A 27,926-nucleotide genomic window follows, 5' to 3' on the forward strand; every position below is an offset into this window, starting at 1 on the left:
GAATCAATATAAAACAGTTTACCTGGATATATCTCATAGATACTAGCTTTCAGTACTGTACTTTAAATCCACCTCCTCTTCATATTTCACTCACAGTACCTTTATTAGCATTTCAGGTTAGGATGAAAATGAGCAAAAGTGTAGATTACAATGGCTTTCAAAACTTCAAGTGACGAATTCTACAGTGCAATCTTTCATTTTGTTTCTGCAGAGATTCTACCATATACCAGATCATATTCCATAGAATTTGAATAACAAAACAACTATTACGACTTTACACAGAGCAAAACACCTGTATGACAGGTCTTCACATTTTAGAAAGCTGATTGACAGACTGCCTAAATTTAAAATACAAGGGTTATCCAGAAAGTAAGGTTACAAGACACATAGCTCTTGCGGGGAATTTTCTCAGGGAAAGTTGGTATCACTGCCGTGTAGTGGAAAGCAAGCGGAAGTGAATGAGCAATGCCAGGCATCAGTAGGTCATCGACTGGCATTGTGGTGAAGGTTAGAGATGAGCATCCTTATTCCATTTCCCTCCAAGTGCAAAATTTGCACTGTAATACGTTACCTAAATGCTAAGGGCATTAACACTGCTGCAATTCATCACGAAATCATTTTAGTTTATGGAGAGGATATAATGTCAAGACAGCATGTGACAAAATGGGTACAGGCTATATTGTGAGACCATGAAGAAACTTCGCAGAGCCATCCAAAACAAGCGTTGTGGGATGCTGACGGTGGGAGTCTCTCCTTCATGACAATGCATGTCTGCACACTGCTCATGCAACACAAGAGTTGTTGACTTCATTTGGTTGGGATGTTTTAAGCCACCCCTCTCACAGCCCTGATCTTGCACTCAGTGACTATCATCTGTTCACTAAATTGAAGGAACACACTTTTCTGACGATGACTAGGTGAAAATCAAAGTGACGAACTGGCTGAAAAAGGCGGAGGGAAGCTTCTATGGCAAAGGCATCAAAAACTCGTCCCACAGATGACATGTATTGAACTGAATGGTGATTATGTGGAAAAATAATGTAATACATATGCTACAATCCATGCAAGTTTCATTAAAATATATTTATTATTTGTATTTTTAAAAAATCTGGTAATTTTACTTTTTGGATAACCCTTGTAGCTGGGAAACAGAAATGAGGTAGTGCTTTGGCTTGAAGTTAGAAAGCATGCTAAGCATATCCTTCAAGATAGACATTTCAAAGCTGGGATGCCACCACTGAAAAAGCCCTTCAAATTGTTATTAAATATATACTTATAATTAGTAGAGGCACTTGCAGTAAGACTGGGGTGGAAATCAGGGAGCTTTCTAGATGTAATTCAGCTGAAATCCCAGAATTCCTCGCCACTAGCTGCTGAACAGAGCTGCTATGAGTTGCAATCCTACAATATCTAAAAGCCCACAAAATTCCTACTACAGAGTATGGCTTCAGCAGAATTTCTTGAAACATGAACAGTTCAGTAATACAAACATTTGAGATTAAGTCAAATTCACTGGGGTTTACTTATCGCAAGAAATGTATAGAGTTAAATTGCCAATGAAAAGGGATTACATTTTATCATTCTAGTTGATCGCTGCAATACTTACAGCGGATCACCACTATATCCCTTTGCTACTTGAAACAGTCAGGCCATTAGTGAAATTAGCTCGGCACTCTTGACATTAACCAAAACCAGGTCTCATGTTTCAGACAAGGATAAAGTTTAAACCTCTTGCAAGCAACACATAACCTTCAAACTACTGTTGGACCTTGGATTGCTTTAGGAAAGGCTCAACACTTCAGCCATAAACTGAAGGTTAAGCAATATATTGAGTCAGGCGAGCCAACAGAAAGAAAGCTGGTGTTGGAAGCAGTAATACACAAGAAGTAACTATGAAACCACAATTAAAACCTCTTTCTGCATCCATGTTTTCAAAATATTATCCAGAATAAGAAGATCTATGGTATCATCTCCCTACCACAGCATTGCCGCAAACACAAATTAATTAAAGATGCTCACTTTGAAGGAGAGTTCGTCTATGTTCTCAGCATGGAAGTCATACAGGGCCTTGGCTTTTCCCTTCTTCCCATTTGGAGGTTCTGATACCCGCACACCTGTAACCAAAGACAACCAGAGACAGTGAAGACATCTGCCCTTGTGCTTTGCTACTCTGCTGCTCTGCTGATGAATACACATGCCCAGTATGTAATACATCTCACCACATTAAAACAGTAGATGTGACTCTTAATGGACATGTCACATTGTCACAGGATGTCTGCGCCCAATACCGTTGGAGAAATTATACTGTTTAGCTGGTATTGCACCACCTGATATCTGCCAGGAAGTAGATGCTAGCAATGAAATGACATCTACAGCCCATCAGTGGCTAATACCAGATGAGAAACTCGCTCCAGTGTTCTGGGCGATTTGGGAGATGCTGGACAGACTGCACTCTGGGACCATGAGATGCAGAGCCAATCTCAAGAAATGACGCTACAAAGTGGAGTCTGTGACATATGAGTGTGGAAAAGAATAAACCACAGAACACTTATTACAATGCAGTCTGAGCCCTGCTACACGCACAATGGAGGTCCTTCTTACAATGACACCAGAGGCACTCCAAGTGACCAGCTTCTAGTCAAAAGAAATATCATAATGCCCAGTTTTTAACTTTGTTTGTAGTTTTTTGAATACATTATAATGGTATTCTCAATTTGCTTCTGACATGATAAATACATCACTGAAATGCTATTTTTTGTCAAAGCTTGGAAGGAGTTAGGTTTTTTTTAGCTTTTCAGATCATGGGGCCTAATTGGGAAGTGTCCTTTGTTGCATATAGAGAAATGAGGTACAGTGTCCCGCCCCCCCCCCCCCCCCCCAATATCAACAGATTCTGTATCCATGTATTCAACCAACTATTAATAGAAACTATTCAGGGAAAAAAATCCCTACATTAAATCTTGATATTGCCATTTTATATAAGGAACACTCTTTTACTATAGCATTGTACATAATAGGATTTCAGCATGCACAGATTTTGGTATCCACAGGGGGTCCTGGAACTAAGTCCCAGTGGATACCAAGGGCCCAAAGCATTCTGTTTTTACTATGAGATAAACTGGGATGACACCATACCAAAGTAGTGACATAGGTCAATGTTTCTACAATAGTAGCAATCCCAAGATGTAGCATTAGGATGATAAAAGGTAAAACAGCAGCATGGGGGTATGGCTGTTATTACCAGTGCAAGAGGAAAAAATGATCACTATTATTGCCAATAATACAAATGCAAATATATTTTAATTTTATAACTATTCTATATGTAGAACTGAATGGATAAGCCATATTAATACTGTACATAATATGATACCTGCAACTCAGAACATCAACCCAAAAATAAATATGGAGGGCAACTTATGTTTTGTGCACTGACAAGGTGTGACATAACAGTCCAATTATTTTAACTGGACTTTTTTGTTTTAATTGCTGTTGTTTTGTACTGTATTAAATATGTTGGAAGCCGCTTTGGGTCCCTTCATGGGAGAAAAGTGGGATATAAAGATGATGATGATAATGATGATGATTATTATTCTTATTATTAGATACACAACAAGATTAGTATACAGTAAACAAGATCACTATGCTGGCCGTTGTATTGGATCACAAGTCAGATACTTCCCAAGTGTCTAGGACTACGTGATGTATTGGTGAATAATGCGTGCAGATCTGAGTAGGGTGGCCTTTTGCAGCTGACAGATGGTAATTTTGTCAGAACCAATTGTTTATAAGTGCTGGCCAATGTCTCTAGGCACTGTACTCAGTGTGCCGATCACTACTGGGACCACCTTTACTGACTTTTACCATAGCCGCCATTATTACTATTATTATTATTATTATTATTATTATTATTATTTTACTGACACAAAAGCACAGTATGTCACAGCAAACAAGATCTATTATTATTATCTCTGCCACTATTTTTTTTCCTCTAAGCAAACATTTTTCCTTCTAGTACGCTGTCAGCTTTTGAGTTTCAAGAGTGATTATTTTATTTCAGAAATTGTAAGCAAATCTCTCCCTGGGATGGATAAACTGTTAGTTTGATGGTAGAATGTGCACTGCTTCAAGGACCAATCAAGGCTGTGAATCAGGGACATCTGGATTATCTGCAAATTAACTTCATTTGCCTGTTGGGTAACTGCTTCACAATGTGAGCAGTGCACAATGTGAAACAGTTTCTCAAAGTGTGGAACCTGCACCAGTGGCGTGCAGAGCACAATGAGCTAGCAACAGTATTGGCTAAGTGTACTCATTTATAACTTTATACAATTCAACAACACTGAAAGTCTAGGAGCTTTTTAAATCTGGAAACTTCAAGGGCAAAAAACTATTGGTGTTAGACTGCATGACGTTTTTGCATAATAAAAATGTTACACTGGAGTGTAAACATTATTTAAAATACAAAATAGAGGCCATTAGTGAAATTAGAGATTAAAGCCTGAATTAGTGGATACATCTTAAACAAGTATCTAAAATGCAACATTGTCTGCATCTGCCTAAAATTAATGAAGACAATGTTCCATGGGGCAAGAACTGTAACAATACAACATCCACAACATTAACATATTGGCATCCATAAAACAAATTTCAGGAAAAATATGGCATTGTAATAAATGCCTCTCTTGAGGATAACAATGCAGCAAGGTTGGAATGATCTTTGAGATTACCTGGTCCCAAATGGTTCAACAGCTTTATGAGCCAATAACAAAGCTGAACTTGAGCCAGTATTATTGGTAATTATTATGCTGCAGAACAAACCACAGAAATATACCCTCAACCAATTTCAACCCAGTGCTGAAGCTAGAGATTCAAACCAACGCCTCTGCATTTTGAAATATATACAGTATGTGTGTGTATATATATGTCTGTCTGTACTACAGAGGCTGTTGCTAGGTGAAGTGGCCCTCTGTGATATCACAAGGAAAGAAAGGTGATGTGTATGAGGGTGAGGAAGGAAGAAAAGACAGAAAGAATAACCAATAGCCATGTTGCCATGGAAAACATGGGCCTGCATTTGGACATTTTTCCTACTTTCAGGGATGTTGAATTGCGGTCATTATGTGATCTATATGTATACAAAAGAATATATACACAGGTAAAATATTTTTGGACATGTACGATAAGATTCAATGAATGCCTATGTTCTTTTCCACAACCAACAAAGACATATTGGAGCAGCATGAGAAGGACATTTGAGAATCATAGAATCATAGAGTTGGAAGAGACTTCATAGGTCATCCAGTCCAACCCCCTGCCAAGAAGCAGGAATATTGCATTCAAAGCACCCTGACAGATGGCCATCCAGCCTCTGTTTAAAAGCTTCCAAAGAAGGAGCCTCCACCACACTCAGCAGCAGAGAGTTCCACTGCTGAATGGCTCTCACAGTCAGGATGTCTCATATTCACTTGCCACAGCCCACCAATCCATTATGCAAGTTACTTGTTCTTTGGATCGGCATCAAATCTATTATATTTAAGCCGCCCCGAGTCTCTTCGAGGAGATGGAGGCGGGGTATAAAAATAAAGTAGCAGTTGTTGTTGTCGTATCCATAATTTGAATGATTTCTTAGTGAACTGGCTTTTGCTATAACTTATTTATACATAATTACCCCAAAATGAGATCAAGAAAGGTATTTTTCTTTCAGCAGTGTACCTGAGCAAACTTGGACAAACACAGCAGGGAAAATCCCTTCCTTTCCATTTAGTCTCCCTCTGCACCACTCTGAGTCCAAGTGCTCCAATATCAGGATGCGGTCTCCTTTTCGAAAAGATAAATCTTCCTGGGTTTCCGCTGTAAAATCATGGAGCGCATCACACCACTCTCCAGTTTGTCCATCCGACTGTGAAAAATGAAAATGAGTCCGAGGTCAGTGCATTATGTGAGAGAGAACTTTCCTAGTGCTGTTTAGAAAGCAACCCTGCCCCATTAATTCCGCACACATCATTTAATAGGCTTAAAAGGGATTAGTGACTTGAGGTTAAATGTGAGAAAAGCTTTATATCAATCCTACCCTGTGAGGCACAACGGAAAGATAGTGAATCTTTTGGCTCAGCTTAAGTGGCATAACTGCAGCGGGCTGATTATTTCTTTGTGTGCTCTTTATATGAGAAATGTTTTAAATGACTGTTGAGTCCAGATCTCAGAAAAGGAGTCTGCCAGCAGAGAATTCGATGAGTGCTAGAAGAGACCTCATCCCAAATGAGACCTTCCTCTTCTTAAGGAACACAGCAATGAAAGTCTTTGCCTCCCTATCAAAATGTTTCTTGCTTTCCAGATTTCAGAAAGCTACTTGTAAAAAGGAACAAGTGGCTGAAATTACAGTAGCCAGCTATTATTTTTATAACTGTTTTTGAAAAGAAACTTCCTATTTTGCAAATTAACTCATTTTAGTTACATTTTAAGGGGAAAATGGATTCCTGCTAATTAATGGCCTGGTTGTTGCCTCAACACTCACAATGGAGCATCAGTGTAAGCCAGTGGTTCTCAACCTGGGGTCCCCAGATGTATTTGGCCTTCAACTCCCAGAAATCCTAACAGCTGATAAACTGGCTGGGATTTCTGGGAGTTGTAGGCCAAAACATCCGGGGACCCACAGGTTGAGAACCACTGGTGTAAGCCTTCACGCAAAGCTTGTGATATTCCTCCTCTTCCATTGAATGAAGTCACAATTTTGTATATAGAGAGAGTTGCATCACAAAAAAGAGAGCTGTTATCCCTCCTTATAATGTGACATAGTTGAGTCTTCTTTATAGGAAAAAGGAATGGCAAGTACCTGACTATTTTAAAACAATTATTCCCACTTTTCTCTTCAAAAACTTCCCATTCTTTTTTCCAATTTTACTTTCAGTTCCTTGTTTAAAAAGCTTTGGTGATCACATTTTAGAATCCTAAACTTTCTTACAACTATTTTTTAATCCCTTAAACTTTTTCCATTCACGAAGTGAAAACACTGGATATTACTCATATTAATGAAATACATATTTATTAGCATATTTATTTTTCAAAATATCTTACACTGACTACAACATTATCAAATGTGTTACTACCTCTTTAACAGGAGCAGAATTCTTGTTTTTCCTTGGTGCTCCACCACCTATATAAAAAGATAATACAGTATTATTATTCATCACTCATAAAACACCTAGCAATTTTTAATTACTACATAGATTAAATAATAAAAAGTCAAGATAAAGAAGGGAAAAAGGAGATGAAAGTTAACAAATTATCTCATTTCGAATATAAGACCGTGGCCTTTTCTCCAAATCTGCCCCCTATAAACAGCTAAATAAGCAAACATTACAGAGAGCGGTCAACCCTCCTGTTTAAGGAGCTCCACTGGCTGCCGTTTATTTTCCGAGCCCAATTTAAGGTGCAGACAAAAACAATGATAAGAACAGATACTGCACTTGATCTTAGCCAAAAGGTCGAGAAACTTATAACGCTCCCCCAGATCTTTAAATTATTCTTATAGAGAGTATTTTAAGACATGCAAATATCTAAAAACCTTACAGTAATTAAATATTGTACACTCTTTACAAAGGCAAAACTAAATACATTTCCCTCAGAGCTGCTAAGTGGCAAACTGACCAGAATCCCTTACTCCCAAAGACTATGCCCCTGTGAAGGAAATGAAGTAGAAACAATAGAACACATTATATTGCAGTGCCACTACTATTCAGTGCAATGTTGCCAGCTTTTATGTCCAATTCTGTCCCATATGACCAGCCATCCTCTGCAGGGGATTGTTAGAAGACAAGTGCCATGGGGCGACTCTCATAGTGGCAAAATTTCTCACAACAGCAACAAGACTGAGAAAGAAACTAACCTCTTATAGGGATATGTACATATATCTTACATAATGAACTTCTCCTGAGATGGGAGAATTTATAAATGTCTGTTCTTTTGCACGGATGGGTCTATGGACTGTAATAAATTGTTGTTGTTGAAACAATGACAGAAACAACATGGCATAGCATATTGTCTTTTGATATTATTATTATTATTATTATTATTATTATATTGAATTGAGATTATTTCTCATAAAAAGGTTTTCCAAGATAGACATTTTTGTATATAGTAAGATATTAGTGAAGTTTAGACTATAAAGCCTTTGTGTTTTTTTCCAATTCTATTATATTTAAAGTAGATGGAAACTATTTTTCAATCATCCTTGTTGACTATAACAAACCACATGCTTTTGCAAAATTTCAGTAATTTGTTCAGGTAGAATACCCTCCCTTTTTTTTACCTGGTTCAGGTAGATCTTCAATGATTTCTACAAAGTTCAAGGGGAAAATTCCCGAGATTCCTCTCAGTTCTCCTTTGGCCCACTCGTCACTGACATATTCCTTCAAAATTATGATTTCACCTTCTGCAAAGCTTAATTCATCTTTGAGGTCTCCAATGTATTCAAATCGAGCTATACACCTAGGCCCTCTAAAATAACATACATCAGTCAATCCAAGGAACGTCATAGTTCATTTTTTAAAACAATATTTTCCAGTTTCTGAGTCCAAACCATGACTAGTTGGGGCAGGTACTGAGAACTCTTAGGAGTGCAAGTCTTCAGCAAGAGTGCTAACGAAAAGACTGTGGACTCTTTCTATTAACATTAAATTAATTCTAGGACATAGTTGCCACAAAAGGTAGTGTTTTAATTGTGATCAGCACAAAGCTCAGGAACACAATAGCTAGAGTGTTGATGTAGAATTGTTCTGAGGTCATTCACATAATGTAAAGTCACATCATTTTACCTTCATAGCAACCATGGATCATGGAGATAACTATGCAGAAATGTATTAATGGAAAACTATACACAGAATTGTTCCACTTTTCTAAGCAACCACACTTATAGCAACTGATTCAATTATATGTAAATTAGCCCTAAAACAGAATCTAGTTTTGAATCTTCTTTTTGGTTCAAAATTGAAAATCAATATTGCTTCTCCTTTTGCCCAGCTGGCAGAGTAGCTACTGTGATTAGCTGAACCTAGACACAACAATGAATTTTGGAGGAAAACCTACTATTAATGTGGCAGAGCTGAATGTAGAATTAGAATTCTTGCTGCTTAGCCAGCAGCCAAATATCCTGAAGGGAACTGAAAAAAGGTGTCTGTAAAATAGTGATGGGGGTATGAAGAGAATATAATTTTTTCTCTGTCACAGAATAAAACCTGAGTCAGAAAAGAATTCTGAAGTCATAATGTTTGTCTCATTTTCGAGCAAACATTTTAAGCTTCTGAATTTCTCAAATCAGGAAATACGAGTTTCAGTTGTATCACTAGTTCTTATACAATACATGTCAGTGGGATGGGGTAGGGATCTTTCTTTCCATTTTTGGACACTAACCAGGCTGAACCAAATAAGACAGCTGTAAGTGAAAATGAAAACAGAGACCAAGCAGCACAGTAATTTCTGTTGCTATTCCAATGATATAAAGAATAAGGCAAAATAACTTCTAAGCATGTCTTTGGAGAGTAGAAAGTAAAAGGGAAGCTGAGCTCACTGTACAGTGAGCTCACTGCACAGTTCTATGTGAGAAAGAAAGTTAATCTTAATTTTGATAATGAAATAAAATAGCTTAAACCACTTTTTATTCTCTACAACTGTTCTCTATCTTCTAAACTATCTTTTCTACCATGAGAGAAATCCCGATAATTAATAAAATGTACTATAAAAGAAATGTTTTCCCATTATTCTTTTGCATGATTATTGTATTTTTTCCATAGTCTACAGGAGAAGAAAAATAAATTATATTTCAAGGGAGGAGAGGAGAAAGTCCTATTGTAAAGAAATCTTACAGTACTCCGGCACTCAAGAACCAAATTTAATTAATCCGATACCTTAACTTTCATTTTAAAATGCTATAAACAGTATTTCATGCGGCAAGCCTGTAAGGCTGAATATATATGTTTTGATTTTGCAGCCACCTCCCATAAAGATGTTTGCATTGGCTGCCTTCCTGACATAACTCACTCTTTAATGAGAATCTTGATCAAAATTACTGTTCTTTACCTCCATACATTTTACTGCCTATCTACTGCAGGCAGAGACTCCACATCTAGCAGAAATTAACATAAATCCTTAAAAGACTTCCTTGAGAAATGATGCCATCTGGCAGTTCCTTTAATCATTGCAAGTCAACTGATGCTTAGATTTGAAGCACAAAAAGTCTTGTTGTTTACCTTATGTTGTAATTGATTTTGAATGAGGAAGAAGAATATACTCTCACATTTTAAAGTGCTATATAGTATTAGTAATACAGCATTATACACTTTCTTATTTTTTCCCTTGTAATTCACAAACCCTTAGGGCCAAGCTAAAAGTTTTCCAGCTTTTGTGGGCAGGAGCTATAAATATCCAAGTGGGCCATGGAAAAGGTCGGTGGGTATATTATCATTCTAGTTAATCATGCAAGTATGGCAACCTATACACATCCCCATAATTACACAGAGATTCCTAAGCTACAGGAACAAGTTTTCAGAGTAGTACAAGGGGTTGTAGCAGGGAAGCTTTGTTACCAAAGTGAAACTTTGCTCATGACTCCCCTCAGTCCCATTCATAGATATTTACTTTTATTACTATCTTAAGGTGAACATCTGTTATCAAAACATACACGATACTTGGCGATGAAAAGTGTACTTTTCTCCTGTTGCTTTCTTCTGGAATATCAACCTAGGAAAGAAAAAAAAAGAAAAGCATTTAACTAGCTCAGCTATTCACTCTATTTGGCTTTAGAGCAGGGGTCCTCAAACTAAGGCCCGGGGGCCAGATACAGCCCACGAAGGTCATTTACCCGGTCTTCACTCAGGGTCAACCTAAGTCTGAAACCATTTGAAAGCACACAACAACAACAACAACAACAACAACCCTATCTCAAAAGCAGGCCCACACTTCCCACTTATATTTGTTAAAATTGTTCTTAATTTTAATTATTGTATTATTTTAAAGGGTTTTTTTGCACTATAAATATGTGCAGTGTGCATAGGAATTCATTCATGCTTTTTTCAAATTATAATCTGGCCCTCCAACAGTTTGAGGGACTGTGACCTGGCCCCCTGTTTAAAAAGTTTGAGGACCCTTGCTTTAGAGGAAGGATATAACAAGTTGCTTGATAAAAACTGCAGTTCCAACCATGGCCTTTACGTGGCAATGCTCAATTGTTCAAATGCTTTAGTCACTCTTCAAAACTAAAAGGACTTCTTTCATTATCAATTTTCTTCAGTATTCTGGAAGACATGCCATGTTCCACAGTTTGTTATTGTCGGTCTAATAGCACAGTTCAACACCAACGCTGTTTGCTAGCATGCATGAATGGCAGAAATCAACACAGAATGTAATTACATGCTGTTGCCTTTGGCTCATGCTCCTAATTGATATTACAGTCTATTATCTGCTTGTTTGTGTCACAATGGTCAGAACAATTATTCAGATGTATCAATCCCTGGACTTTGATCTCCTACATCTCACCATTTGCAAGCCAAAACATATAGACATATGACACAAATCCTATTATGTTATTCCTACAAAAGCAGAATTTTAAGAAGCTGGGTGTTTTAGTAATAAATTACCCAAAGGCTCTCTATGCTTCTGACACTGTAAGCAGGAAATATATCTATGGGCACTCTAGGAGAAGTATGGCTAAACCCAGACCTGGGGGTCGGATGTGGCCCCTTGGGTTCTGTTCTCAGGCCCTCCTCTCTCTCACCATCTTACCCTTCCTTCCCTTGCTCCCCCCCCTTCCTTTTTCTACCTCCCTCCTTACTTCCTTTCCACCCTTTGGTCCTTCTTTCCTTTCCTCTTCCCTCCCTCCTGCCCTCTCTCCCTCTTTCCCCTTCCTTCCTTCCTTCCTTCCTTCCTTCCTTCCTTCCTTCCTTCCTTCCTTCTCTCTTTCCTCCCTCCCTCCTTCCATTCCCTTCCACCCTTCCTTCCATCTTTCTCTTCCTACCTCCCTTCCTCCCTTTTCTTTTTCCTTACTTCTTTCCTCCTGGGGAAAGAGAAAACTGGGAACAGAGAAAGTAAGAGGGAACATGAGAACCATGGTGCAAGATTTAAAAGTGTGTCCATTGAGGAGGAGGGGGGAAACTGACTTTCTGCTGCTCTAGAGACCAGGGCACAAGGGAGCAATGGGTTCAAATGACAGGGAAACAGATTCAACTGAAAAGATTAGGAAGAACTTCCTGAAGTGTGGAATAGGCTGCCTGGGAGTGTGGAGGAGTCTCTTTCTCTGGAGGCTTTTATGCACAGACTATCCATTGGGGTTGGACTGGATGGCCCTTGGGGGGTCTCTTCCAGCTCTAGGATTCTAGGATTCTATATCAGGAGTAGGCAATATGAGAGTCTAATAGATACACTTTTCTCTCTCATCCACCATCTCATCCTGACCAAGGTCAACCTTTTTGGGATCCAAACATTTTCAATCTTTCCTTCACTTTCTGCCTCCGAAAGAGAAGAGGAGGGGAGGAAAGGGCAGGAAGGTGGTTTGGGGTAAACCCTCTCCCTCCCGGCCCACCCACCCTACTCCAGCCTGCCATGCAGCCCCCAAGTTAGAAAGTTTGGCCATGCCTGCTCTAGGATGATTTTGATAAAACCTATTGAAAAACAGTCACTGTACCTGATACTAGATCTCTTATCAAATGGCAGAGCTGAGATTGTGCCTTGTTATCTACTCACATACAAGTCACTCCTTTCCCAAACTGTGCTAATTTCTATGTTAAAGAAACATTCGCTTGCTGAATGAAAATATTTGGAGTTCAATTCCAAGTGAAAGTCATTACCTATAAAGCCCTAAAAGCCCTTTTTTGTGATCGCACCCCCTTCCCCATGAACTGGTGCGGATGCTAAGATCTGCCAGGGAGGCCCTCCTTGCAGTCGCACCATCATCACAAGCACTGTTGGTGAGGATGAGGGAGAGGGCCTTCTTAGTGGTAGCTCTAGAATACCCTCCCCAGGGAGATTAGGCAAGCCTCAACACTGTCCTCCTTCTGTAGGGACCTGAAGACTTGGCTATTTAAACAAGCTTTTGAGAACGCCTAGTCCCTAGTTGACCTATGCAATTGTTATACAGCCTCACATTTTATCCCATGCCCTCTTCCCATAGTAACAGCACTGCACTTCTCCCATTTCCAGTTCGATTGCTTGTACCATAGCACTGTTTTTAATTGAGTGTTAGTTGTTTCATAGTTATATGTTTTATTTAATGGCATTTTAAAATTGTTTTCATGTTATGTTCTATTTTTAGGCTCCTTGTACCGTGTGTAAGCTGCCCCGAGTCCCTTCGGGGAGATGGTGGCTTGATACAAGTTATTATTATATTATTAATTAAACTACTTAATATCATCTCAATTGTTAGAAATAGTCAAGAACAAACACACAAATCCTCTCAGGAGGTTTCTCATTATTGATGATGTCATAGAAGCTATGTTTACTTTTTAGGTGTGTTCATCCATTCACCTGATCACCTTTGTTTAGATGAAAGTCTATATGCTATACTAAGACTGATAAATGAACAACAGCTCTCCTAGCCCATTGCCATTATCTGTAACTACTGGTTTCTATGCCACAGTGCAATATAAATATTATCCAGGAGGTTCACATAATAAATGGTCAGATATGCCTGAAGATGTTGCAGATGCATGGCAATAAGGCATGTCTTGCAATACCCTGTAGAAGAGTAATAGGAACGAAAAACAAAAGCATGTTCTTGGCACTCTCTTGTGAAGGATAGGATCATCAAAATTATGGCAGATGTTCTTGTACTTGGGAGTCCAGGTGAGATTGGGCTTAACTGTAAAACGAAGTATTTGGATTTCAGCAATTCAATCCTATATATCAAAAGTAAGGCCTGCATGCCAAATCCGGCCCGCCATGTCATTTTATGAGGCCCATGAGGCTTTCAATGCCAGGGCAACATAGTTACATTTAGACAGTCTTACAAGTACAAATGATCCTTTGAAAGCAAAGCAACCATAAGGCTGATGTGGCCGTTGGTGAAACCGAGTTTGGCACCCCTTGTTAGAGATCAGCCTGAGAGTCCTGAGGCTGATGGGTTCACTGATGGGATTACCTGTGGGATTGCCTGGGGGCTCAAAGTGATGAAGGTTCAAGTCAGGAGAATGATGCCTCTCTCTGTGAGAAATCTGACTTGGAAAGTGCAGGCCTTCAAGGTCAGTCAGAGGAGCCAGAAACTGCAACATTAGATAAGGAGTTGGCCAAAATGGTACGTGATTCCAAAGGCTGGAGTTATGGAGATCAACAAATATTTCCATTTCCATTATAGGTCCAAGTGCTTACATGGGAAAGTTGAGGAGAGATTTTGTGGGAAAAACATGACTTCATGGGTTTACCTAAGAGTTAGTTCAAGCAATGTAGCATTCAAGTCAAAAGCTAGGCCTGAGTTCTCTGGTTCCTGTTTCAAGTCAAGCCTTTGGGTTTGGATTTTTAGTTTTCTGGAAGTATTACTTGCTCTTGTTTGAAATTCCTGCTCAAATTTTACTAAGTATACCTTTAGCTTGTAGACTTATGCTGTGGACTTATGCTGCATTTGTGACTTTTTGGCTATTCCTGGACTTGGAATCTGTATGAGACATTTGGATTATTGTTTGGATTATCATCTATTGCTAAAACTTTTTGGATTATACATCTACTTTCTTTATTCCTGTTTTCCTCCTATACTTTTTATGTGTTCCTACAATAAACTGTTTGCTTATATTATGGACACTTGTGTGGTGCTGTGGTCATAGGTGTTCCTAGACCTAGAGTGCAACACTCCTACCATATAATGTCATGAACTCTATAATTTTATGTGTCTTTGAAAACCTACATCAAATACCTGCCCTTCATTTAAAGGCAGCCCATGACCAGTATAGCACAGTGGATGAACGTTGGACTAGAACACCAAGAGATTGGGTTTGAATCCCTATATGGCCATAGAAATACGTTGAGTGTTCTTGGTCAAGTCACAATGTCTCACCCTTAAAGGAAGGCAATAGCAAATCTCCTCAGAACAAATCTTACCCCCATGATAACTTTGCCTTAGAATCACCATAAATCAAAAACTAGTTGAAGACACACAACAACATGGCATGCCATCTCTCTGATAATGTGAAACTGTTTAATAGTGAATTAATGAAGTTCTTTGCATACATGGAAACTTCCACAAAGGCAAAGAATTGTAGAACTGAATGATATCAGTTTGGCATGATCTGTATCCAGGTTTTCTGGGGTTAGCTATTAATTGAATTCTAATATAGAGTTTTCATTTACAACCAGACAGACAGACAGGCATGTCATCCAATGCTATTGAAGGAAACAGATGTCTAATTCTGGTTTCAAACTAATAATATGTCACAATGATAGGGGTTTTTTTGAGCATATATAAACAGAAGTAGCAGTGAACATACAATTCAAATCTTTTGAATTATATGGGTAATATGACTAATGAATTTTAGCATTCTGAGGCAGAAGACACCAAGTTTTTTCATGGCACATGGGATTTTCTGCTCAGAGTCCCTGTTGTTCAGGAAATCAGAATGTGTGTGGGGGATATTTCTATATCTGCGTGGACATTATTTATGCAAAACAAAATTAACTTGAGGTTTATTTCCCCTACAATTAGTGTGACATATATCTAAGAAATGGAAAAAGGTGGGAGGATGTCTTCTTGTCCCCTTTCAGAGAATTACAATAATCCTATTATTTAGATCTGCAGAGAAGCTATTTAAAGTTGGCAGACACTGCACTTCTGCCAGAGTGGTTATGTGGACTTCTCTGGTCAATTGCCTCTCTCTCTCTTATTTTTTGGGAATTCTTCTTTAAAGACTAGTCTTCTCCAGTCTGGTACTCTTCAAAAACTCTAAGAACTTTTGAACATTGACCATGCTGACCTATACTGATGGGAGCTGAAGTTAAAAAACCAGATGACACCAGATTATGTAAAGCTGTTCTACAGGTTTTTTAAAGATGAGGTACTACAGCACATGTTAATGAAGTTCCCCAAATTCCTTGTAATTTCCTACTGATTTCCTACATGACATACAGCATGGCGTCTTATGACCAGAACATCTTCCTGGGCAGGCAAAACACTTAAGAACAGCAGTGAAAGATTATATAATATTACACTGAGGAGAAATCCAAAACGGAAAATTGCTGTGGAACATGCTCTAGCATGATTTATGAGCATACTTGAATTAAGTAAAGAATGTGTTCTCGCTTAACTTGAAATTATCATGAAAATGATGCCCATAAACAGTCAGGCAGAATTGTAAGATTAAACATACTTGCTGCACCTCACAAACAACTTGATATCTGCTTTGTGCACTGAAGCAAGATTTATCTACGTGGCAGGCTCAATAACATGCACCAGGGAGAAATTAAATTAGAATCAGGATATGTACACAGATGGAATGCACTATATTTCACTCGAAGCAGCCTACTTACAATAACTTTGACAAAACTGGCAGGAAAAATCCCTGTGTGATTTCTGCATTTTCCTCTGTACCACTCATCATCTATTTTTTCCAGAAGATAAACAATCTCTCCAGAGTTGAGGTTCAAATCACCAGTTTGTTCTGTGGAAGGGAAAGGAATTACCATACACAATGTAATGAATCTTGCTAAATATAATCTCATTTGAAACAAATACTACATGCAAAACAAAGCAAAGCTTACCAAACACTAAAACATAAAGATATTTAGTATTGTCAGCAGGGACTATATTGTAGTTTGGAGATGGATCTCCAGTATACAAACTAATGTATTACCATCACTGGGTGTGCATCTATACTGTAGAATTAATGCAGTTTGATGCCACTTTAACTGCCACAGCACAATGCTATGGAATCATGAGAGTTGAAATTTTAAAAGCTCTTTAGCCAAAGACTGCTGGCGTCTCACTAAACAGCTCCCATGATTCCAATGGCATTGAGCCATGGTAGTTAATGTGGTGTCAAACTGCAGTCATCATATGAAACTAGATATAGAAAGATAAACACACTTCAAGGAGATTTTTAGTGTCTAGGCCAGGCATGGGCAAACTTTGGCCATCCTGGTGTTTTCAACAACAATTCCCACAATTCCTAACAGCCTGTAGGCTATTAGGAATTGTGGGAGTTGCAGTCCAAAACACCTGGAGGGCTGAAGTTTGCTGATGCCTGGTCTAAGCACACTGCATTCATTATAAGTAACACATCACACACCTTACAAAATATTGGGCTTTCCTAAGTCATATACCACCTGAAGGCACACTCAGATGGTCATTTACATACCGTCTGAGGACATACTCAGGCATCCAAGGAACATGATATCCTTGGGCATTATACTATCTGAAATCAGAGGGTCTTTTGAATCTTATCAACTAGGAATAGCATTATAAGCAAGGTTGTATATTGCCATACTGTACAGGATAAGTTAGTATTTACTTTACTCACTGCAACATGCACTGAAGCCTGCATTTTACACTGGATTTAAACCTATTACTCAAACATTCAGAAAGTAACCAAGCATCTGTAAAATATTTTTTGGGGAAAAAGAAGAATGTAAGTATCTTTAAACTTATTGTTATACATCGCTACTCACCTGCTATAAAATTATGCAGCACTTTTGCATGAGGAACACTTGGATCAGAAATATTCCGCATATGGTCTGAATCCTTGAAAAATAACAGATTTGAAAAATTATTATGTTGATGTATTATTTATTAGGTGAGCTAATTTTGATTTGGAGAGCCTATCACTGATTAAAATACACCTTTCACAAAATTATTTTGCTAAATGACACATTAAAAGAGTACATTGGACATAAAATGGAGGCCTGATTCTTTTTTTTAATCTGGATGTTAATGCTGCCTGATCTCATTGAAAATCAATGGTCTCAAACCAGCAAAATACTTGTCTCAGCAAAAAGCAAATCACCTCTTTGAAAATTGGACAAAGCTGCCTTGTTACTCTAAATGAGATGTGTGCCTATCTAAGCTTTTTTTTTTCTTACTTAGGAACTTTTCTAATCAGTTCTCAAAGAAACTAGTGAAACTAGTTCCATTTGGGACAGTTGAACAAATGATTTGAAAACCAATCAATCACATTCACCCTTTTAAAAGCAATGAACAATGACTTCAAGTATGCCTCTGAAAACCATATCATATACGTAGTCTAAAATTACAAGTTGCTAAATAGTCCCATGCTATACCACCAAAACTGTGTTTCTGTGTGGGATGTGCTGCTTTTTTGGTAATAAGTCAGCTCCAGCTTCTTATGAAGGGACATGAGAGAAGCCTCCCACAGGATTGTAAAACATCCAGGTCTCCCCTGGACAACGACCTTGCAGACAGCCAATTCTCTCACACCAGAAGAAACTTGCAGTTTCTCAAGTCGCTCCTGAACAGAAAAAAAAATCTATATCTAACATCTACTTCTTCTACATCTAGATTTTTTTTAATGGTAAATTGTAAATGTATTTTTCAGTTCATTTTTCTTACGTATATATTATATTCATACCTTCTGCCTGCTTTTTAATCTCTCATCCAGTGGAGTTATTATCTGCATTTGGGACAACTGAACTTTGCCTTTTTCTTCTCCCTTCTGACATTCAACACAACTGTTGTCAATCTTGTCCATCAGCACAAGCACATCTCCTTGCTTTGTAGTGGAAAGAAGAAGCCACAAGATTCACAATTGAATATCCTGCACAAGTGCATACTCAGATATTTACAACTGCAAACAATAGCTTTACCTTGCAAGCAAGATGTCCAGTACTTTGGGGAGGAATATCTTCCTTGGCAATTCCATGAGGCACAGGAAGCTTAAGACAAATTCATCTATTCAGTATTGCTATCAAAATGAATTTCTGTCAATCTACTAATCAATTTAATTAAAGTTTTGTTACAGATTTTGAAGAAAAAAAATAAGAACATTAATATAGATCACTTTCTTCTCTTGCATTCAGACTCCTGCACAAATTTAGATAAATTCGGGTTTTCATATAGAATCGGTCTGTTTGTTAGCAATATAACAGACCCACAGCTTTCGTTTGCCATGGAAACCTTGAACTTTATTAGGGAATCTATTTCTTTCACAGTTTTTGGTTAAGGGTGGAAAGACCACTCAAAAGAATTCAAATCTAAAGAGAAGATAATCCAACTAGAAAAGCTAAATATTCATATGTGAAATGGGCAAAGGCTCTGAAGTGGTATCACAGCTAAACCTGGCTCAAATTAAGTTCTACTTATCTTCCACCAATTTGGACCTCTCCTTGTACCAACTGACAACAGTCTAGAAGTGCTTGCAAAATCAACAGGGACTATTTGCCCATCATCATACCAAAATAACAAAAGCTCAATGACCCTGGAGAGGAACAAAAATCTGAATGGCTTTCTGGTTAGACATGATCACTGGTGTCTCAAGCAATGTCTGGAGCTTATCTATCTTTGTGTTTTACCTGCACATTTCAAATCAATGTGGCTGATAAAATTTCCTTTCAAATCAGAATTGGATTAAGTCAAAATACGTTGGTATTCAACTCACCATATATTTATTGTACAGAGGATGACCTGGTTTGGGCCGAGGAGGTAAAGCTGGATCAAGATTTTTAATGACCTCACTCTTTGTTCGCTTGGCTTCTAACCCAAATTGACTGGATTTCTTATGTAGAGCCATGTCCGATACTGAACGAGAAAATCTCTCAGTTTGGGATGAAGATTTGGTGGACTTTGGTGGTGGTGGTCTTCCTGGGGCACCCTTAGGAGGAGGAGGGCGAGCTGGCACAACTTTTCCTTCATCAGGCCTAAAGTTGCATATGAAGTACAATGACACAAAAATATTTATCATTTACCTGCATACAAAAATAATCCTAGAAAAATCAAAGGGAGGGGGCAGAATCAATCGCAGCCTATTCTATTAAAAAGAGAAGACAATTTATGTTGACAGATTTTAATTACAACTAGGGGTGTGCAAAATGGCAGAAAACCATTCTATCAGGTCTCCCCCCCCCCCATTCTGTTTTTGGGAAAATTCTGGGAGATTAGTAAGGGGGGGGGGCATTTGGATTTATAATTTGGGATCCAGAGTTCTGTTTCCATTTCTGAAAGAATCCTACCTCCAAAAAAAAAAAAGAAAGAAAGAAAGAAAGAAAGAAAAGAAAAGAAAAGAAAAGAAAAGAAAAGAAAAGAAAAGAAAAAAAGATTGGGGGGGGGGGGGTCACCTGAAATTCAAAACAAAACACAGAATGGATTTCTGCTGTTTCAAACACCCATAATTACAACCAACTACTAAAGGAAGGAGAGCCACCACTGCAGTGTTTATCTAATCCTGCAAAATATGCCGGATTTGCCATGTCTACATTGTCTTGACTGAAAGCTTATCCAACCAGCTAGATAGAACATAAAGCTATTGAAAGATGAGTTAAACAGAATGTTTCTACACAGGCCCGTAGCCAGGATTTTGATCTCTACAGACCTATCTTTGACCACCCTACCAATATTCAGGAAGTCCTGAATTACATGCATATGACTTACATTTGAATCCTAGTTACAAACAAGGGTAAGACAATAGGAAGTGAGAGAAAACCTACCCCTAGGAAAGGAAATTAACTCCTGAAAGAGTTATCATGGGGAAAAGTATCTCCACTGATGCTTTATCGCCAATCTTTGTTTCCATGACAACCCAAAATTTTCAAAATCTAATTGTCACATGGACAGTAAGTGAGGTGAAATCTTCTGAACAGGGACACTGGCAGCAAAAGAAACGTTACAGGGGTGTAAATCCTTCTCTATGCTATCTAAAACTTTAAAAAATGTTTGGCTGGAGTTATACATATTTTTTACTTGTTCTGACTTACATACAAATTCAACTTATGAATCTATTTTGTTAATAACCTGGAGAGTGCCTGTATTATATAGCTTCATTATTTTTAACATAAAATATTTTCCCACTGAAGCAATCTTTTATTTACAGATATTCATTACAAAAAGACATTCGCTAAAAAGTTAAATGAACTGAAGACAGAAAACCATGGATAACATTTGATTTACCATTTAATAGAATGGGAAAACCCATCTCAAACTATATATGTGGTTCGTACTAGCATGTTGGACAGATATCATATGACTAGATATACACAAATGTTCTATGTTTGAAAACCATCTTTTATTTTTAACCAGGACTTTCTAGACTACCTGGTTTTGAATATTCCCTAGCCGCCTGAGAAATGCTGTCGGAGACAAGAGTCACCTGGAAGCAACCTGTTTGTAAAAGGCTGCTGTAACTTCTTAAACCAACAATCATGCGAAAGATGGGAGATGTAAGGCATTCTGTTTCTTCCAAAAATTCTTTATCATGCAAACATGTTAAATATATCCCAGAAAAAAGGCCAAAGCTCTGCTACTGTAACCTTACATCCAATTTTTAGAGACTGAGATTTTAGAAGCACTAGTCTGAGAAATCTTTTCAGTCTTCCAGCCTCTTGATATGAATTCATGGACAGTCTAGATTAGACACATCAATAATGCATGTGTCCAAGCAGTGGTTTTTGACAGCATTTGCTACAGAAAATGGTGTATGTATCAATAGCACTATTCGGCAACTTCATGCTATTAAGTATTTTGTGTATATGAAGTGCTAACTATTCCAATTAAATTAGTTTCAGTTCCAGAGCAACACAACAAGTCAAAACGCAGTGAACAGTTTTGCAAAGTACTGTAAACAGCAGAAATGAATCATCTCCTTTGAGATTTGCTGAAGCTTGCTGAAAAACTGCTCTAGAGCTTAATGCTATTACAATTCCTATTGTAACTAGTTTTATGATATGAATAAGTGTTCTGTCTTCTTGCTGTGTTGGACTGGACTTTTTCTACTTCCCTGATCGGTTCAAGATGTCTAACACAGTATATAAGAGGGGCAGCTATATTTACTGTACACTTACGTAGACTGGAACGCTCAACAATCTCTGTTCTATACAATAATTACAAAAACGTCCATAAGGCTCAATTAGTATATTACATAAAGACTCTAATAGCGCTTTGAAAATGGATTCATATGAACAGTATCCTGGATGCTTTGACTGAAACGCGGCTATGGCAAGGATACAGCAGATTCCTTTTGCAATATGTAAGTTCTGCTGGTTTGGTGAAAACTCAGGATTACATTGGAAACAACATCCCTTGGGAAATAATAGCAGCTATAATGTTTTGTTTGACAGATCACTAGCCATAATAAATTGGCCATGAAATATACATTAGAAATGCTGTAATGCTTAGCTGTGGAACGAGACAGTATGAGAAATACTAGCACTAACTATGTATAATAGGGCCAGGTAATGGAAAAAGTAGAGAGCTGTAACCATGGGATGAGGACATGGGATAAAGTGCAAGGCTGTATAACAAAATCATAGATCAACTAGGGACTAGTTGTTCTCAAAAGCTTTTTTGAACAGACAGGTCTTCAGGTCCCTATGGAAGGAGGACAGTGTGGAGGCTTGCCTTAACTCCCTGGGGAGGGTGTTCCATAGCTGGGGGTACCACCAAGAAGGCCCTCTCCCTCGTTCCCACCAACCGTGCTTGAAACAGTGGATGGACCACAAGGAGAGCCTTCCCAACAGATCTTAGAGCCCATGCCAGTTCGGAGGGGGGATGTGGTCACAAAGATAGGAAGAACCCAAACTGTTTACGGCTCTATAGGTGACAACTTGCACTTTGGATTAGGTCTGGAAACTTCTCGGCAGCCAATGGAGCTGTTTTAGTAGGGGCATAGTGTGCTCCCTATAGCTAGCTCCAGTTAGTAGCCTGGCTGCTGATCTTTGCACTATTTGCAGTTTCCAATGAAAGGAACAGCCTAATGAAAGGTCTGGGCCAAGGGTATAAAAGGCAAGTGCTTTAACATTGAAATTAACAAATAAACCGCTGGTATTTAACAACAAAAGTTCAAGTAGATTATGACAAGTGACTTGAACAACATCAAACCTTAGCCTTAACAACTATGATGGTAACAATAAATAACTAGCCATATTAACATGGTGGTAACACTATTCATTTATGATAAGATTTCTTACAACCTTTCCACCATAGTGTTATTGGCAACATGAATATTTTACTCACCTTGGGGGCATGAAAGGTTCATTCTTGTATAAGTGTGCCAAATTGGAATAATCAGACTCCTATTAGGGGATAAAATGCGATCATTATTATTTATAAGACACATTTTAAATATTCAACATGATTAAATTTACATTTTTTTTAAAAAAAAGATCATTCCTCCCATCCAAATAATTAGATCGTTACCCACTCCAATTACGTATTTAATTTTTCATATCCTACTTTTTCTCTAAGGGTTTGGACAAAAGGTGGTTCATGATATTTTGAAAGATATCAATAAAATGTCATAAATTATACATATTTAATTACATAATAATTTAAAACACCTATTAAAACACTTTAAAAAGGCATATTAATAAATACGTTAAAACAGTGGTTCTCAACCTGTGGGTCCTCAGGTGTTTTGGTCTACAACTTCCAGAAATCCCAGCCAGTTTACCAACTGATAGGATTTCTGGGAGTTGAAGGCCAAAACATCTAGGGACCCACAGGTTGAGAATCACTCCATTAAAACATTTTAAATTCAGCAACTTCTGTTAGATGCTGATGACCTGCCTGAAGAAATATATATATCTGCCAAAGGAAGACAACTGAAAGAAGGCTAGCCTAATCTGTCTACTACAGGAGAGGTAATCAGAAAGGATATTCTGCAGTCTAGAGATTGGCAAAATAAAAGTCACACTGAGCTTCCACTACTGGATTCTCAACATGCTAGCGCAATTATTTCAAGTGGTGAGGAGCTGTTTGGATCAGGCTCAAAGAAATCAGCAGTAGAGTACTTGGTTGCCTGCTGTGACAAGTTTGTCAGATACTTTGAGAAGAAAGCAGCTTGTATTTGCTAGGAATTTGGTAGTACTGGATCAGTGGGTATTCTGGGCAACATTTGAGCAGGATTCTTAAGGCCAGTTTGAGTTGTTGCAGCTTAATGATGTAGACTAGACAAGTCACTTGAATTAGTCTGTCTCATCACAAGTACGCTTGATCCTTCTGCATCTTAGGTGATACAGCAGAGGAAGATAGTTCAGAAGGGTTTAGAGAGTTGTAAATGTCACACTGTGCTTTGAGATGGTGATGCACTCCTGAAGAGGCCCCTTCTCTGGATCAACAGGCATGTGACAACAACTGTCCCGTAACTATTATCACATTTGGGGACAAGATGTCTGAACGTATGCTTTCTTACAGGACCAGCTCTATCAAATGGCAGTAAAAGGCACTGATTTTGCTTCACTGTAATCCAGTTCCTTTTACTGCCATTTGATAGAGGGGCCAATTCTAGAGAATGGCAGTTAGGGATTCCTGTTAAGATTTTTAACTATTGTCCAATGAGATATCACAAAGTCCAGCTTCATCCTCCATTTTGTTATTGGAAAGATCATAAGGCGTTTTGGAGTGGGCTGTCATCAGTTTGCTTATGACACCTAGTTCTGCTTCTTCTTGTTACAGCTGCAGGCATTCAGTCAGTGCCTACATACTGTAATGAGTTGGGTGATGGCCAATAAACTGAAGTAGAATCCTGTTAAGATGGAGGTTCTGTGGATTGGTTGTTCTCAATTCTGGAGATTGGGTAAACAATCAACTCCAGAAGTGGTTGCATTCTACTTGAAGGAGCAGGTGCATAGCTTGGAGGATTCCAAGACTGATCTTTGTCGAATTATTCTTAAAATATTTACTTGAAAGGGTATTTTTCTCTTCAAAATGCTTAGATTTAAAAAGGGGACAAGTTTTGGAGCACATATGTTAAGCTGTGATTTTGGCTGAGTTCTCCAACTTGCAAAAACAGCTTTGGAAGCGGTCCTGTGGGTAACAAGATGAACAAGAGGAAACCACAGCTGTACCCACTTCCTCTACTTCCAGCAGAATTCCTATGACTACATCTATTGATTCAACCCGCAGAAACTACCATAAACTATGCACTATATTTAGCAGAAAATGCCCATGTGACTTATATACTAACGCTCAGATTCTCAAGAATCCCTAAACAGTGGTTCTCAACCTGTGGGTCCCCAGATGTTCAACTCCCAGAAATCCTAACAGCTGGTAAATTGGCTGGGATTTCTGGGAGTTGTTGGCCAAAACATCTGGGGACCCACAGGTTGAGAACCACAGACCTAAGAATTTTCTGTTATGTTCATTTCTGTGAAGCACAACCAGATTTAGATGTCCAAACACCATGCACGTACATATGATGCAACTACAAAGCGTATTTGCTTCAAAATTCTCAAAAGAAAATCATGGGATGTTGTAGAAGGTGCAATACTTCTTAAATTGCTCTCAGGAAATTAATTTCTGAATAAAAAATAAAATATTCTGTGTTGCTTTATCTAGCTCTAGGAAAGGTGACTAGAATGCTGGATTAGATAGGCATCAGGTTTCATCTAGCATGACTCATCTCAGGTTCTCAAAGCAAAGTTAGAGCACTATTATTAAATCCAAAGGTAAATGTTGGGACAATACACAGTGTAGAAATTAAATTAAGGATCTCATATATCTGTATGCATTGCTCATGATATAGAATCAAGGACACCTTGCGAGCCATTTAATACAGCCTCTGGCCTGAAGCAGGATATTCAAAGCTAAAGCAATCACAGCAGATGGCTGTCTAGCATCTACTAAAAGGCCGCAAAGAGCCTCATTACACAAACATAGTTCAAAGGTGTGGTTTCATTACTGTTTTTATGATGTCTTATGTGCAAAGAGGATGGATTTAAACATACCACTTTTTTTGTAGTTTTGTTGTTGTCGAGTTTTCCAGCTAAAATCCCAGATGTGTTCCCAATTGGTTTCTCAGTAGGAAGCGGAGGAGGACTTTCTATAACTTCATTTAAAACTGAAAAAAATATTCGTCACTTGCAACAGCTATAAAACCAAAATATTAAAGGGAAATAATAATAGAATTTATCCATTAAATGGAACCAAATGTCTACTGGTACGCATACATCCTTCACCTTGGATGTATGCTTCTGGGAATACATATGCATCTGAAGAAAATTTGCTAGGTCTCTCCAGGAAACTTTATCACTTTCAGATGAAGCATACCACAGACCAAGAAAATTCCTAGAGATGACATATTTTGTTAGATTTGTGGGTAAATCTTCACTTGCCCGGGTATGGCAGTTGTACTTGCAATTTAATTCTTTATGCAGTTAAAATGAATATGATCCCAGATACTAGCAATATCCAAAGAATAATTAAGACACAATTTAAACCTTTTTATTAATATAATTGGTTTATAGAATCCCCTTAATTTTTTAATCAAAGGAACTCTAATTATAATACATGAGCTTTTAAAAGACAGTAGAAAAGATATATTATTTTAGGGAGATATATCGTTCAGATACAATACAGCAAATCACTTACTGATGCTAAACAAAGATCCCTGGAAAATTAGGAGTTCTATAAACTTATGATTATCCCAAGTACGTGCCAACAGGAAATAATAATCTTTTCAAAGAATAATTCTCTTCATATTTCGCTTGTACTCAAGCCCTACTAGGCACTATGCTGATTAGATGAATATGGATATTTACTGTTTCTGAGGAAACCACTTCAATATGTGGTAAACTTTCTTGCCCAGAGTTTAAGCACTTAGGGAAAGGCATCTTTTAAAAAGTATTCATTTTGAATATTTTTTTTTCTATTTACAAAGCATTTTAAACAAAAGAATGACAAACAGGGCCATGGAATAATGTGTGGCAAGGGGCATATATAGAGCATCCTAGATGATGAATGTCCATGATCATGGAAGGAAATGCTGTCTGGATAAATTTAATCTTAGCTCTAGCCCTGGTGTCTTCCAATGATAACACAGGCCTGCAAAAAATGTATGCTGGTGTTCTAAATAAAAAAAAAAGACCCCTGATTTTCTCCAACAGTTTTTTTTCACAATTTGTTTTGACATTTTTATTTTGTAAGATATGGCTAAGTAAGATTTTTTGTGCAAGGGAGGAAGAGACAACTCCAGGTGGACGAGCTAATGGGCAACAGTCAGATAGAAGATTAATGTTCCATATCTCATGAAGCACAGCAAAGGTCAGCTTGCCTATTAAACAAGAAGCCCTTATTGGTTTTGGAAGGACAAGAGTGTGGCTTTCTGTCTGTATTAGAAAGGCCAGCAGATTATTCCCTCAGTCCAGACAACATTGATTTTGGAGCCAAGTCAAGTCTTCCAAGAGATTTTTAGTTCCAAGTTTATTTGTGTTCACACTTGCTGATTCCATGTTTCATGTTCCTGCGGACTATTCTTGTGTTGAATGTTTGGCCATTACCTGCTTTTGTATTCCTGGTTTTTGATGTATTTCATGTAATTTGAACTCTGGGGATGATTCCTGGTTTTTGGACATTGATTTTATACTATTTTTCAACTGGATTGTGTGTTAAGTACACAGGTGATTCCCAGCATTGGAGTGCAACACACAAGTAATACCAAAATCTGTAAGTTTGGTCCCAAAACCTGTCATCAATTACTTTGTATAAGTATATATAGTAATCAAAACTGGATACAACTACACTGATAAAATACTGAATTTATGAAGAGCTACGTGTGGTGTGCCACACAGTATTTTTTAGAATTCAGCACGCAAAAATACATTAAAATCAGTTACAATATTGTAAAAAGGTTTTTCATCACAGGCTTATCTAATTGTTCATTTTACTCTGTATTTGTTTTGAGAAGAATGAGCCTTTTTTCCCAACAGCAGATTTGCTGTATCAGAGAAAAGTTTCAAAATACATGAGATTCATCCATTCAATGCCTTCTAAAGTACAACTGAAAAAAAAATAAAACTCT

General features: G+C 37.9%; 1 protein-coding gene across 3 annotated transcripts in view; it reads right to left on the bottom strand.

Annotated features, from left to right (window-relative positions):
* Positions 1 to 27,926, bottom strand: part of SH3D19 (SH3 domain containing 19) — a 78,305-nt gene that overhangs the window by 1,368 nt on the left and 49,011 nt on the right. For 2 of the 3 annotated variants that reach the window (XM_060778846.2, XM_067468690.1), the window contains 12 exons: positions 25,855 to 25,967; positions 23,144 to 23,202; positions 19,578 to 19,836; positions 18,787 to 18,855; positions 18,552 to 18,692; positions 17,635 to 17,707; positions 16,498 to 16,628; positions 10,676 to 10,734; positions 8,309 to 8,496; positions 7,107 to 7,153; positions 5,713 to 5,899; positions 2,020 to 2,114 (listed from right to left, as the gene is read on the bottom strand). In XM_060778846.2, coding sequence (XP_060634829.2) covers positions 2,020 to 2,114; positions 5,713 to 5,899; positions 7,107 to 7,153; positions 8,309 to 8,496; positions 10,676 to 10,734; positions 16,498 to 16,628; positions 17,635 to 17,707; positions 18,552 to 18,692; positions 18,787 to 18,855; positions 19,578 to 19,836; positions 23,144 to 23,202; positions 25,855 to 25,967 — 1,421 coding nt within the window. Of the gene's footprint in view, positions 1 to 2,019; positions 2,115 to 5,712; positions 5,900 to 7,106; positions 7,154 to 8,308; positions 8,497 to 10,632; positions 10,735 to 16,497; positions 16,629 to 17,634; positions 17,708 to 18,551; positions 18,693 to 18,786; positions 18,856 to 19,577; positions 19,837 to 23,143; positions 23,203 to 25,854; positions 25,968 to 27,926 lie in introns of those variants that run through there. The other variant, XM_067468691.1, reaches the window with a different exon arrangement.

Source organism: Anolis sagrei, chromosome 5 (genome assembly GCF_037176765.1).
Source record: "Anolis sagrei isolate rAnoSag1 chromosome 5, rAnoSag1.mat, whole genome shotgun sequence".
Classification (NCBI taxonomy): domain Eukaryota; kingdom Metazoa; phylum Chordata; class Lepidosauria; order Squamata; family Dactyloidae; genus Anolis; species Anolis sagrei.